The sequence below is a fragment of the Nerophis lumbriciformis genome, linkage group LG04, assembly GCF_033978685.3.
Source record: "Nerophis lumbriciformis linkage group LG04, RoL_Nlum_v2.1, whole genome shotgun sequence".
In the NCBI taxonomy this organism is placed as follows: Eukaryota; Metazoa; Chordata; class Actinopteri; order Syngnathiformes; family Syngnathidae; genus Nerophis; species Nerophis lumbriciformis.
In genome coordinates, this window is record NC_084551.2 from 44,957,501 (window position 1) to 44,972,500 (window position 15,000).

The 15,000-nt window shown below is 44.3% G+C and overlaps 1 protein-coding gene across 1 annotated transcript in view; it reads left to right on the forward strand.

Moving 5' to 3' along the window:
• Positions 1-15,000, forward strand: part of agmo (alkylglycerol monooxygenase) — a 192,368-nt gene that overhangs the window by 111,050 nt on the left and 66,318 nt on the right. Inside the window, 1 exon segment of the mRNA XM_072913031.1 lies at positions 6,710-6,826. Coding sequence (XP_072769132.1) covers positions 6,710-6,826 — 117 coding nt within the window.

Here is a 15,000-nt window from a genome sequence, read left to right on the forward strand (position 1 = left end):
AAGCACCCATAGCGTCTAGATGAGCGACATTTTAATATTTTTTGTAGCTGAGATAGGCTCCAGCGCCCCCCGCGACCCCAAAGGGAATAAGCGGTAGAAAATGGATGGATGGATGGATGTTCTAGAAAACGAATCTTGGCTGTCATTTTTCACAATATTGATTCGTTTTTGAGTAATTGGTAGATAATTTACTGTTCTTGGAAAGCCCGACTCGCCAGACTCAGTATGTCGCCTCCTTTTAGTGTGGCAACTGAACTGGAGTCCATTTTCCCCACATAGACAGTCTGGATAAAGTCAAGTAAAATTCTTATTTTGATCACTTGGTTGCGGTCAACAATATGAGCGAAAAATAAATATAAAAGACTCAGAATTCCATTCATGGACACCATAGCCATGCATTTTCTGCATTTCCTCAAGCATATTGAGGAACACATCAGTAGAAGAGGACGCATAATGGAATAACAGCACCATGTAACAGTTGCGTGGCTTTCCCACTAAAAATAGACTTAAGTTCAAATCCAGAAAACGGCCTACATGGGCAGTCCGATATTATCGGACATCTCTAATACCCAACATAACATAAATTGTGTAATTTACGACAAAATGTGTTTACACAGTCGCCTGCCCGGATTAGAGTTTGAATATTATGCTAAATAGATAGGCTGCATATCACAAAGAACACTAAATTTTTTGAGTCCTCTTTGATTACTCAATTTATTAATACAGGAGAGCTTCTTGCGGTAGCAGCTCTAAATGTGAAATCCTTCCCGGACCAAGGAGTCACAGAACCACATTTTGAGAACATTTGGTGGCGAATAAATTAATATATGTCCTCACAAATATTAAAGCCCCACTTTTTAAGAACTTTCAGTTAGTTTTGGTTGATTTTGGCGGCGCCGGTGGACCAAAGCGGTAGTGTTTTGCCAGAAGACCAAATTTCCCCATGAAGACTAGCACATATAGCGTCAAACTGACATATTGTCCGCTGTAATATTGGCACAAATATTAGGTCTGAAATGGCTAAGCTGATGTTAAATAGCAGACACCATTAAGAAATGATCTTGGATTGCGCTACAAACATGTCGCTACTACCAAGACTGTATCGGGGCTGATGCAGGTTTGAAGCAAAGAAAGACAGGCGGGAGAATTTTTTCGAAGGAAGTACCGTATTTTTCGGACTATAAGTCGCAGTTTTTTTCATAGTTTGGCCGGGGGTGTGACTTATACTCAGGAGCAACTTATGTGTGAAATTATTAGCACATTACCGTAAAATATCAAATAATATTATTTAGCTCATTCACGTAAAAGACTAGAAGTATAAGATTTCATGGGATTTAGCGATCGGGAGTGACAGATTGTTTGGTAAACGTATAGCATGTTCTATATGTTATAGTTATTTGAATGACTCTTACCATAATATGTTACGTTAACATACCAGGCACGTTCTCAGTTGGTTATTTATGTGTCATATAACGTACACTTATTCAGCCTGTAGTTCACTATTCTTTATTTATTTTAAATTGCCTTTCAAATATCTATTCTTGGTGTTGGGTTTTATCAAATACATTCCCCCAAAAAATGCGACTTATATATGTTTTTTTCCTTCTTTATTATGCATTTTCGGCCGATGCGACTTATACTCCGGAGCGACTTATACTCCGAAAAATACGGTAGTGTGGAACTACCACGCTGGTGGCTGTTTATTGATACAACATTTTCTGATAGCTAACATTAGAGCTTGACTTAAAGGCCTACTGAAATGCGATTTTCTTATTTAAACGGGGATAGTACGTCCATTCTATGTGTCATACTTGATCATTTCGCGATATTGCCATATTTTTGCTGAAAGGATTTAGTAGAGAACATCGACGATAAAGTTCGCAACTTTTGGTCGCTGATAAAAAAGCCTTGCCTGTACCGGAAGTAGCAGACGAGTAGCGTGACGTCACAGGTTGTGGAGCTCCTCACATCTGCACATTGTTTACAATCATGGCCACCAGCAGTGAGAGCGATTCGGACCGAGAAAGCGACGATTTCCCCATTAATTTGGATGAAAGATTCGTGGATGAGGAAAGGGAGAGTGAAGGACTAGAGGGCAGTGGGAGCGATTCATATAGGGAAGATGCTATGAGAGGCAGGTGGGACCTGATATTCAGCTGGGAATGACTAAAACAGTAAATAAACACAAGACATATATATACTCTATTAGCCACAACACAACCAGGCTTATATTTTATATGCCACAAATTAATCCCGCATAACAAACACCTCCCCCCTCCCGTCCATATAACCTGCCAATACAACTCAAACACCTGCACAACACACTCAATCCCACAGCCCAAAGTACCATTCACCTCCCCAAAGTTCATACAGCACATATATTTCCCCAAAGTCCCCAAAGTTACGTATGTGACATGCACATAGCGGCACGCACGTACGGGCAAGCGATCAAATGTTTGGAAGCCGCAGCTGCATGTGTACTCAGGGTACCGTGTCTGCGTATCCAACTCAAAGTCCTCCTGGTAAGAGTCTCTGTTGTCCCAGTTCTCCACAGGCCAATGGTAAAGCTTGACTGTCATCTTCCGGGAATGTAAACAATGAAACACCGGCTGTGTTTGTGTTGCTGCAGCCACCTGCCGCAATACACCGCTTCCCACCTACAGCTTTCTTCTTTGCTGTCTCCATTGTTCATTGAACAAATTGCAAAAGATTCACCAACACAGATGTCCAGAATACTGTGGAATTTTGCGATGAAAACGGACGACTTAATAGCTGGCCACCATGCTGTCCCAAAATGTCCTCCACAATCCGTGACGTCACGCGCAGACGTCATCATACCGAGACGTTTTCAGCAGGATATTTCGCGCAAAATTTAAAATTGCACTTTAGTAAGCTAACCCGGCCGTATTGGCATGTTAAGATTTCATCATTGATATATAAACTATCAGACTGCGTGGTCGGTAGTAGTGGGTTTCAGTAGACCTTTAATGAATTATTGTGGCCACTAGGCGTTGTAAAAGATCAAATTACCATTGCAAAAGCATCCGTCATAAGGTTAGTGTTTTTCTCATAATTGTGTCACTATATATATATATATGTATATATATATATATATATATATATATATATAAACATATTTTGTGGCTTTCACCATACTGAATAATTTGCATAAAATGTAGGGTCGATATCGCTAAAGGGTCCCCTACCCTAATGCCACTCTCCAGGGGTCTTGAGGCTGAAAAGGCTTTCATTGACCTCAAACATGACCTGTCTTCCGCCTCTGCTCTTGCTGTGCTTGACTATCAGCTGCCTTTTTTCTTGGATGTTTGTGCAGCCCTTTGAGACACTTGTGATTTAGGGCTATATAAATAAACATTGATTGATTGATTAGCATTATCATTTTGATTTGAGCATTGAAAGTCACTTACGAGTTTAGCAGGAACATAACCAAGGCAGCATCAGTCTCAAAGCGAGCGAAAGCCGGGCCAATGTTGATCGTTGACTGTCATTTTACTCCTTTAGTAATTGCACATAGGCCTTCTTCTTCTTTTAGTTTTCTGGCGGCACTCAGGCGTTCGCATCGACTTCCGTCTTTTTAACAAATTGGGAAAGGGGGAGGTACGTATGTTGTAAAGCAAGTCAGCACATTTGTAGTTTTTTTGTGTAGCAGGGTTCCTGCCACCCTCCTCAAAGTCACTTAGTGCCAGTGAACCTACTCAGTGGCCTAGTGGTTAGAGTGTCCGCCCTGAGATCGGTAGGTTGTGGGTTCAGACCCCGGCCGAGTCATACCAAAGACTATAAAAATGGGACCCATTACCTCCCTGCTTGGCACTCAGCATCAAGGGTTGGAATTGGGGGTTAAATCACCAAAAATGATTCCCGGGCGTGGCCACCACTGCTGCTCACTGCTCCCCTCACCTCCTAGGGGGTGATCAAAGGTGATGGGTCAAATGCAGAGAATAGTTTCGCCACACCTAGTGTGTGTGTGACAATCATTGGTACTTTAACTTTAAAGTGATACAGACCACCTCAGGCCATGACAGAGGTGTCATTCAACTACCGTATTTTTCGGAGTATCAGTCGCACCGGAGTATAAGTCGCACCTGCCGAAAATGCATAATAAAGAAGGAAAAAAACATATATAAGTCGCACTGGAGCCCGGCCAAACTATGAAAAAAAAACTACAACTTATAGTCCGAAAAATACGGTAGTTGTAAGTCCATGTATAATCCCAAAAGTTATGAAAATATTTTATGAAGTTTGAGAAGTTACTTAGTCCTGCTTTAATATGAATATGAAGCAATAAATTGGCCAAAAAAAAAGTGAATTTTGTGTCTTTGCCTTGATCTTTTTTACATTGTTGAAATTAAAAGTTTGAGAGGAAAATTGTTTGTATGTCTCCGGTGGGCACATGAATCAGTCTAAGGAGGAAAATTTGACACTTTTTTATGTTTGTTTTTATGCACATTTCCACGTCAAGTTCACCCTTGATGCATCTCAACTTTGCTGTGAGAAAGGGCGTAAGGCAGATTTTTGTGCGTACGCAACCGTGGTACATGCAGGCCCATTTCTTTCTCCCGTTTTGTGGGTTTCAGGATCGCATTAGTCTTGAGTCATTTCTTTTTTTCCATCCATATTCCGACCAAAACCCTTCTCCTTTGAAGTCAGAATCATTCAAATGATTGCTGCAAATTAACACTCCTCTCTACAGGTCTGTTCCATTTTGCTCGGGTCAATTCGACTGAGAAAAGTCCATACTTTCCGAATATTGCCACCATTAGTAAACGTACGCAGTTAGTTTTATTGCTACAAACCTACAACAATGCATCTGGCAGACATATTTGATCATTCCTTCAGATTCTACGCGACAATATCGTGATTCTTGATGAAGAAAACACATAATACGCAGTATGAAATTGCCTCCAGTCGTCTGTAGCTGACGTCAGCAGGCTGATGTAGGCCCGCCCATATTTTGGAGATAAAAGTCCACGTTCCAAAATGTTGTGAAACTTGTTAGAAAACAAGCCTAAAATCACTACGGTTTATTTTGGGGGGAGGAAGTTTACCTTTATACATCATTTTAGGTCCAGAACTATGAAATAAGTGCAATGTTGTTAGCATTATAGGGCCCTTTAATGCTGACAATTGTTCAGAATAGGGTTGTACGGTATACCGGTATTAGTATAGTACAGAGGTCCCCAAACTACGGCCCGCGGGCTGGATCCGGCCCCCCAGCATCCAAAATCCAACTCACGGGGAGTCCCAAGTTAAAAAAAAAAAAAAAAGTGTTTTTATTTTATTTTTTTATTTTTTTATTTTTTATTTTTTTAATCTTTCTTTTCTAATCCTTTTTCTACCGCTTGTTACTCGTGGTTTCTCCAAGCCGCTCAGGCAAATCATATTGTCTAAAAATTTATTTTCCCATCGATAACGTGACAATGTTAAATGTTGATGAAAATCAATGTTAATGAATATCGGCCTGCCGATATTATCGGCCGATAAATGCGTTAAAATGTAATATCGGAAATTATCGGTATCGGTTTTTTATTATCGGTATTGGGTTTTTTTTTATTTTATTTTTTTTATTATTAAATCAACATAAAAAACACAAGATACACTTACAATTAGTGCACCAACCCCAAAAACCTCCCTCCCCCATTCATTCACACAAAAGGGTTGTTTCTTTATTATTAATATTCTGGTTCCTACAGTATATATCAATATATATCAATACAGTCTGCAAGGGATACACTCCGTAAGCACACATGATTGTGCGTGCTGCTGGTCCACTAATAGTACTAACCTTTAACAGTTAATTTTACTAATTTTCATTAATTACTAGTTTCAATGCAACTGTTTTTATATTGTTTTACTTTCTTTTTTATTCAAGAAAATGTTTTTAATTTTTTATTTTTTATTTTATTTTATTATTTTTTTTAAAGTACCTTATCTTCACCCTACCTGGTTGTCCAATGTAGGCATAATAATGTGTTAATTCCACGACTGTATATATCGGTTGATATATACCCCTGGTATAGTACCTCGATACTAATTAATCATATTCGGTACTATACTGCCTGTAAAAAGTACTGGTACAACACTAGTTCAGAATAAGGTGAGTCTTTGTCTTGTCTTCATCAGTCCACGCTTGAAGATGTTTTTTGAGTCATACCAAAGACTATAAAAATGGGACCCATTACCTCCCTGCTTGGCACTCAGCATCAAGGGTTGGAGTTGGGGGTTAAACCACCAAAATCGATTCCCGGGCGCGGCCACCGCTGCTGCTCACTGCTCCCCTCACCTCCCAAGGGGTGATCAAGGGTGATGGGTCAAATGCAGAGAAAAATTTCACCACACCTAGTGTGTGTGTGACAATCATTGGTACTTTAACTTTAACTTTATAACAGGGTCTTTGCGAGTGTCAATTGGATATATCGCCCTCTAATGGACCGGTATGCAGTTTGCAGTGCATTGTGTCTCGTCAATGTGTATCGTTTTTACATGTTTTAGAAAGAGGCCTATAACATTCTTGCAGTGCATTGTGTTGACTGTTAGTAGTGCACTAGTTGTGATTGGTACAAATAATAATGATTAAAGTGTAAAAGTGAGGCACTGACTCGTTGTAGAAATATACTGCACTAAAGATAAATGGAACAAGTTTTTTGGAAATTGAAGGATGTTTTTTTATTGTTTTTTTTTCCATTGGCAGGTGACTGGAGAGGAAGTGCTTCATGAGCCCAGCTGCTCGCTGCCCTTACAAGTTTATGTGGTGACACATTTCCTGCTGGTCCTGCATACTTACCACGATCTGTTTGAAAACCAAGCGGTACGTCTACTCACTTTTAGGACAACTGGAAATAAAAGCAAAGACGAAAGCATTTTTGCTTTTTAAGCCTTTTGCAAAGGTTCATACTAACTGGACCCAAGAACACTTATTTTCCCAGTTTGAGGTTGTTGGTCCACACTACTGGTGTTTTAGATAATTGTCTTGGTGAAAATATTGACATTGATGCAAAATCACAAGAGTGATTTTTTTTTTTTTTTTAGACGTTCAGAAGCTTAGAAATTAAATGGCATAATTTTTCATCGCTCATTGTGTACCTATATTCCACAATATGCAGTACATAGATTCCATTTACTGTATTTGTAGTTTTAGAAATACTGGTAATTAATGCTCCTCTCTGAGCTGCCACCTTATCGTGGTAGAGTAGTTTGCGTGTCCCAATGATCCTAGGAGCTATGTTGTCCGGGGGCTTTCATGCCCCCTGGTAGGGTCTCCCAAGACAAACAGGTCCTAGGTGAGGGATCAGACAAAGAGCAGCTCGAAGACTTCTATGGAATTACAAAAACCGAGACTCCGATTTCCCTCGCCCGGACGCCGGTCACCGGGGCCCCCCTCTGGAGCCAGGGCACGATGGCGAGCACTTGGTGGCCGGGCCTGGCCCCATGGGGCCCGGCCGGGCACAGCCCGAAGAGGCAACGTGGGTCCCCCCTACAATGGGCTCACCACTCATGGGAGGGGCCATAGAGGTCGGGTGCGTTGTGAGCTGGGCGGCAGCCGAAGGCAGGGCACTTGGCGGTCCGATCCTCGGCTACATAAGCTAGCTCTTGGGACGTGGAACGTCACCTCGCTGGGGGGGGAGGAGCCTGAGCTAGTGCACGAGGTGGAGAAGTTCCGGCTAGATATAGCCGGACTCACTTCGACGCACAGCAAGGGCTCTGGAACCAGTTCTCTCGAGAGGGGCTGGACTCTCTTCCACACTGGCGTTGCACGCAGTGAGAGGCGACAGGCCCGGCTTAAAGCCTGCACGTTGGAGTTCAACCCAGTAGACAAGAGGGTAGCTTCCCTTCGCCTGCGGGTGGGGGACGGGTCCTGACTGTTGTTTGTGCTTACGCACCAAACAGCAGTTCAGAGTACCCACCCTTTTTGGATACACTCGAGGCCTCATGTTTTGGACACTAGGGTGAAGAGAGCGGCGGAGCTCTCTACCGATCACCACCTGGTGGTGAGTTGGCTGCGATGGTAGGGGAGGATGCCGGACAGACCTGGCAGGCCCAAACGCATTGTGACGGTCTGCTGGGAACGTCGAGCAGAGTGTCCTGTTAGAGAGAGTTTCAATTCCCACCTCCGAGGGAGGTGCTGGACATTGAGTCTGAGTGGACCATGTTCCGCACCTCTATTGTCGAGGCGGTTGATTGGAGCTGTGGCCGCAAGGTAGTTGGTGCCTGTCGTGGCGGTAATCCTAGAACCCGTTGGTGGACACCAGCGGTGAGGGATGCCGTCAAGCTGAAGAAAGAGTCCTATCGGGTTCTTTTGGCTCATAGGACTCTGGAGTCAGTAGACAGGTACCGACAGGCCAAGCAGTGTGCGGCTTCAGCGGTCGCGGAGGCTAAAACTCGGACATGGAAATAGTTCGGGGAAGCCATGGAAAACGACTTCCGGGCGGCTTCGAAGCGATTCTGGACCACCATCCGCCGCCTCAGGAAGGGGAAGCAGTACACTGTCAACACCGTGTATGTTGAGGATGGTGTTCTGCTGACCTCGATTGCGGATGTTGTGGATTGGTGGAGGGAATACTTCGAAGACCTCCTCAATCCCACCAACACATCTTCCTATGAGGAAACAGTGCCTGGGGAATCTGTGGTGGGTTCTCCTATTTTTGGGGCTGAGGTTGCTGAGGTAGTTAAAAAGCTCCTCGGTAGCAAGACCCAATGGGGGGGATGAGACCCGTCCGGAGTTTCTTAAGGCTGTGGATGCTGTGGGGCTGTCTTGGTTGACAAGACTCTGCAGCATCGCGTGGACATCGGGGGCGGTACCTCTGGATTGGCAGACCAGGGTGGTGGTTCCTCTCTTTAAGAATGGGAACCGAAGGGTGTGTTCCAACTATCGTGGGATCACACTCCTCAGCCTTCCCGGTAAAGTCTATTCAGGTGTACTGGAGAGGAGGCTACGCCAGATAGTCGAACCTCGGATTCAGGAGGAACAGTGTGGTTTTTGTCCTGGTCGTGGAACTGTGGACCAGCTCTATACTCTCAGCAGGGTCCTTGAGGGTGCATAGGAGTTTGCCCAACCAGTCTACATGTGTTTTGTGGACTTGGAGAAGGCATTCGACGTGTCCCTCGAGAAGTCCTGTGGGGAGTGCTCAGAGAGTATGGGTATCAGACTGTCTGATTGTGGCGGTCCGCTCCCTGTATGATCAGTGTCAGAGCCTGGTCCGCATTGCCGGCAGTAAGTCGGAGACGTTTCTAGTGAGGGTTGGACTCCGCCAATGCTGCCCTTTGTCACCGATTCTGTTCATAACTTTTATGGACAGAATTTCTAGGCGCAGTCAAGGCAAGGCGTTGAGGGGATCCGGTTTGGTGGCTGCAGGATTAGGTCTCTGCTTTTTGCAGATGATGTGGTCCTGATGGCTTCATCTGGTCAGGATCTTCAGCTCTCACTGGATCGGTTCGCAGCGGAGTGTGAAGCGACTGGGATGAGAATCAGCCCCTCCAAGTCCGAGTCCATGGTTCTCGCCTGGAAAAGGGTGGAGTGCCATCTCCGGGTTGGGGAGGAGACCCTGCCCCATGTGGAGGTGTTCAAGTACCTCAGAGTCTTGTTCACGAGTGAGGGAAGAGTAGATTGTGAGATTGACAGGCGGATCGGTTTGGCGTCTTCAGTAATGCGGACGCTGTATCGATCCGTTGTGGTGAAGAAGGAGCTGAGCCGGAAGGCAAAGCTCTCAATTTACCGGTCGATCTACGTTCCCATCCTCACCTATGGTCATGAGCTTTGGGTTATGACCGAAAGGACAAGATCACGGGTACAAGCGGCCGAAATGAGTTTCCTCCGCTGGGTGGCGGGGCTCTCCCTTAGAGATAGGTTGAGAAGCTCTGCCATCCGGGGGGAGCTCAAAGTAAAGCCGCTGCTCCTCCACATCGAGAGGAGCCAGATGAGGTGGTTTGGGCATCTGGTCAGGATGCCGCCCGAATGCCTCCCTAGGGAGGTGTTTAGGGCACGTCCGACCGGTAGGAGGCCACGGGGAAGACCCAGGACACGCTGGGAAGACTATCTCTCCCGGCTGGCCTGGGAACGCCTCGGGATCCCCCGGGAGGAGCTGGACGAAGTGGCTGGGGAGAGGGAAGTCTGGGCTTCCCTGCTTAAGCTGCTGCCCCCGCGACCCGACCTCGGATAAGCGGAAGAAGATGGATGGATGGATGGAGAAAATATAAATGGTAGTACAATTTTTGAAATTTAAAAAGTAATTTAAAAACAAATTTGTTTAAAAAAAGAATAAAAGTTGAAAGTTGAAACAAGTGAACATTGAACCCTGTAAGTACCTACCTTCCTCTAAAAAATTATTATTATTATTTTTAAATTAATATAAAAAAAAAAAAAATGAAATTTATAAAAAATGTGCAGTGTATGAAAAAAAATCTAAAATTAAATGGATAAAGAAATAACTCAACAGCAGATGTTAGGATGCCATCCAAAAGACAAACTGTTTTCACTCGTGGTGCCACGATATGGCCTAGTGGTTAGAGTGTCCACCCTGAGATCGGAAAGTTGTGAGTTCAAACCCCGGCAGAGTCAGACCAAAGACTATAAAAATGGGACCCGTTACCTCCCTGCTTGGCACTCAGCATCAAGGGTTGGAATTGGGGGTTAAATCACCAAAAATGATTCCCGGGCGCGGCAACGCTGCTGCCCACTGCTCCCCTCACCTCCCAGGGGGTGAACAAGGGGATGGGTCATATGCAGAGGACAAATTTCACCACACCTAGTGTGTGTGTGACAATCATTGGTACTTTAACTTTAACCCCATCGTGGGTAGCAGTAAGGTGCCAGGAAGATCCTGAGGAGCAGGGGAGATTTTCATTATTTGTGAGCTTTTGCTTCAGCACAAAACGCATTTGAGTAATGCACAAGGTTGTGAGCAGTGTTGGGTTAGTTACTGAAAACCAGTAACTAGTTACAGTTAGTAGTTACTTTATTTCATAAGTAACTCAGTTACTAACTCAACTTTTTATTTTTTATTATTTTTTTCAAGGCTCCCATTAATGCCATTTTAGCCTTCATTTCAGTACTGTTATTGCACTGGAGAATAATACAATCTGTTGATCAACTTGACATGCATTTGCATCACTGAACTCAGAAAGCTATGTGGTCTACATACAACACACAAAGACAAAGATATGTTTCAAAGGGCTGATTTATTTCAGGCCAGAACAAATTGACAAAACTATTTTAAATAGCTGCAACATAATGGCACTTTAACTTTAATTAGATAGGATCTTTGATCCAACACAACTTACATTTAACTAAAATGTTATTTTCCTTGAAAGTAAAGTATTGAGAATGTCTCCATGTTAAGAAACTCGACTTCTGGCTTCACCATGATGTCTTGTTAGTTGTTATGAGAGTAGCGTATGTGTGTGTGTGTGTGGCCCTTTAAGATATGACAGCATGTGATGTGAGTGACGTCAGTGAGTGAGTGGGCGAGAGAGGTGAGGGAACGGCGACAGTGAGTACGTGCAGGTGCTCTAGTTTGGTGGATGGCTGCGTCCAATAAAGTCACAAAGTTGCAACAAACCGCTGGCCTCGTCATTCACCCTCAGCTGTAAAGACCCACTTCCGGGTAAAGTGAAGGTTGTTAGCCCCGAAGTACATAGGTCCTGGAAGAACGTCTCCCGGGAACCCCCCCCGCCCCCACCCACACAAAGCACGCCTTTTCTTTTCCTTGTGACACAGAAGGACGACATCGCAGCGCTCCAATAAAACACACTCAGATCTTCTGTTTCTAGCCGATACTACATAAAAAATAACGTAAAATAACGTGGTTAATGCATCATGTAGTAACGGTAACTGAGTTACTGAATATAAAAAATAACTAGGCGGTAACTAGATTACTAGTTACCGCCGAAACTAACGGCGTTACTTTGTAACTCGTATTCCACAGTCTTGGGGGCGTGCCTCACAGGCACTGCTTTTAAAGGGGAACATTATCACCAGACCTATGTAAGCGTCAATATATACCTTGATGTTGCAGAAAAAAAACCATATATTTTTTTAACCGATTTCCGAACTCTAAATGGGTGAATTTTGGCGAATTAAATGCCTTTCTATTATTCGCTCTCGGAGCGATGACGTTGTGACGTCACATCGGGAAGCAATCCGCCATTTTCTCAAACACATTACAAACACAGAGTCAAATCAGCTCTGTTATTTTCCGTTTTTTCGACTGTTCCGTACCTTGGAGACATCATGCCTCGTCGGTGTGTTGTCGGAGGGTGTAACAACACGAACAGGGACGGATTCAAGTTGCACCAGTAGCCCAAAGATGCAAAAGTGGCAAGAAATTGGACGTTTGTTCCGCACACTTTACCGACGAAAGCTATGCTACGACAGAGATGGAAAGAATGTGTGGATATCCTGCGACACTCAAAGCAGATGCATTTCCAACGATAAAGTCAAAGAAATCTGCCGCCAGACCCCCAGGAAAAGAGTGCGGATGAGGGTATGTCTACAGAATATATTAATTGATGAAAACTGGGCTGTCTGCACTCTCAAGGTGCATGTTGTTGCCAAATGTATTTCATATGCTGTAAACCTAGTTCATAGTTGTTAGTTTCCTTTAATGCCAAACAAACATACCAATTGTTGGTTAGAAGGCGATCGCCGAATTCGTCCTCGCTTTCTCCCGTGTCGCTGGCTGTCGTGTCGTTTTCGTCGGTTTCGCTTGCATACGGTTCAAACCGATATGGCTCAATAGCTTCAGTTTCTTCAATTTCGTTTTCGCTACCTGCCTCCACACTACAACCATCCGTTTCAATACATGCGTAATCTGTTGAATCGCTTAAGCCGCTGAAATCCGAGTCTGAATCCGAGCTAATGTCGCTATAAACTTGCTGTTCTATCCGCCATGTTTGTTTGTATCGGCATCACTATGTGACGTCACAGGAAAATGGACGGGTGTATATAACGATGGTTAAAATCAGGCACTTTGAAGCTTTTTTTAGGGATATTGCGTGATGGGTAAAATTTTGAAAAAAACTTCGAAAAATAAAATAAGCCACTGGGAACTGATTTTTAATGGTTTTAACCCTTCTGAAATTGATGTTAATTAATTAATGTTCCCCTTTAACGTCCTCTACGAGCTGACGTCACGTCCGCTTTTCATCCCTTCTAACAACGTGCCCACCCAGTCACAAAATATGAGCGGCTTCTGTACGCACACACAAGTAAATGCAACTCATACTTCATCAACAGCGATACAGTATACACTGAGAGTGGCCATAAAAGCAACTTTAACATTGTTAGAAATATGCGCCACACTGTGAATCCACACCAAATAAGAATGACAAACACATTTTGGGAGAACATCCGCACAGTAACACAACATTAACACAACAGAACAAATACCCAGAACCCTTTGCAGCACTAACTCTTTTGGAACGCTACAATATACACCCCCCCGCTACCTCCAAACCCCGCTGCCCCCAACCCGCCCCCCGCCCCCCACACACACACATGCTGCAAAGGATTCTGGGTATTTGTTCTGTTGTGTTACTGTGCGGATGTTCTCCCTAAATGTGTTTGTCATTCTTGTTTGGTGTGGATTCACAGTGTGGCGTATATTTCTAACAATGTTAAAGTTTTTTATTCTGGCACCCTCAGTGTAACCTGTATCGCTGAAGATCAAGTATGCGTTGCATTCACTTCTGTGTGCGTGCCAAAGCCGCACATATTATGCAACTGGGTCAGCACTCGTTGGACTGGACTAAAAGGGGACGTTACAATTCTCGGGAGGGGCACTGAAATTTGGGAGTCTCCCGGGAGGTTTGGCAAGTATGAGAATTAGCGGTGTACCGCGGCACCGCCGCTGTATATAATCGGCGGGCAGGCTCTATTGTTAATTTGATATCGCCTCACGGGCCAAGTGAAATTACACGGCGGGCCAAATTTGGCCCGCGGGCCAGAGTTTGACACTCCTGGTCTAAATAGTGGAAGGCGCACGTCCTCATCGCCAGAAGTTGATGATATAAATATGAAAATTCGTGTCGTTGGTTTCATTAGGTACCGAAGTGAGATCACTGTATGGATTGAACTAATGGAAAGTCTCCATTTCATGTGGTGTTTTTAAATACCTGTGACTGATGGACTACATTGCCTGCAAGTAAACCTGAAGATCTTGTCTCCAGTGACAAAACGTTTGGTCCAGACCGGGCCGGGATCCTAACGAGATCGTGCAGAGCTCCTAATTAAAGGCTGCCCGCCTGCCAACATGACTTAACTAATGACACAGTTTGTTGTGGCTGATCCGTGCTGGAGCCCGGTCCTTTACTGGGCCACGTGTTACAAAAAAACAACCCTCCGTCTACATCATGACAGGATGACTGATCAGTGTTCCCCTTTGGAGGAACCTTTGTCTATTATTTTCCACTTGACAAGCCAAAAGACCCCCTTCCTCCTCCATCAGAAAAAATAAAGAATCGGGTCTCCTCAGCAGTTATCTTTGGAAGGCTTTTCCCCCCTCAAGCATAGTTTTGGTTAGCCAAGAAGTGGCGTCACGCCCAAACTCCTTCAAACTCCCAAATAAAAAGGCCCGTCTTTTTGTGCTCCTTCACGGTCCTCCCTCAGTTGTGGTCACACACACACACACACACACACACACACACACACACACACACACACACACACACACACACCTCCAGGGCTAAGAGGGCTCCCCTCCACGCCTGCAAATGAAACACCAGCTGGTGGTCCAGCAGTGAACACAAACGCCTTAATTGACGACTCGACCATTTCCCAACCAAAATAGCCTTCAGGATGCAGCAATCAGGAGTAGCAGGGAAAATAACAAAGTGAGCTCCTTGGCCCGACAATAAATCACACCAATGTTTGTATTTATGTACTGTACGCATGTGCGCTAGCTAACGTTACAGCTGATGACGCAACGCGGTGCATTTTGTGTCAAATCCAATGAAGGGTTTGGATCAGGGCTGTGCAAACTTGTCTTG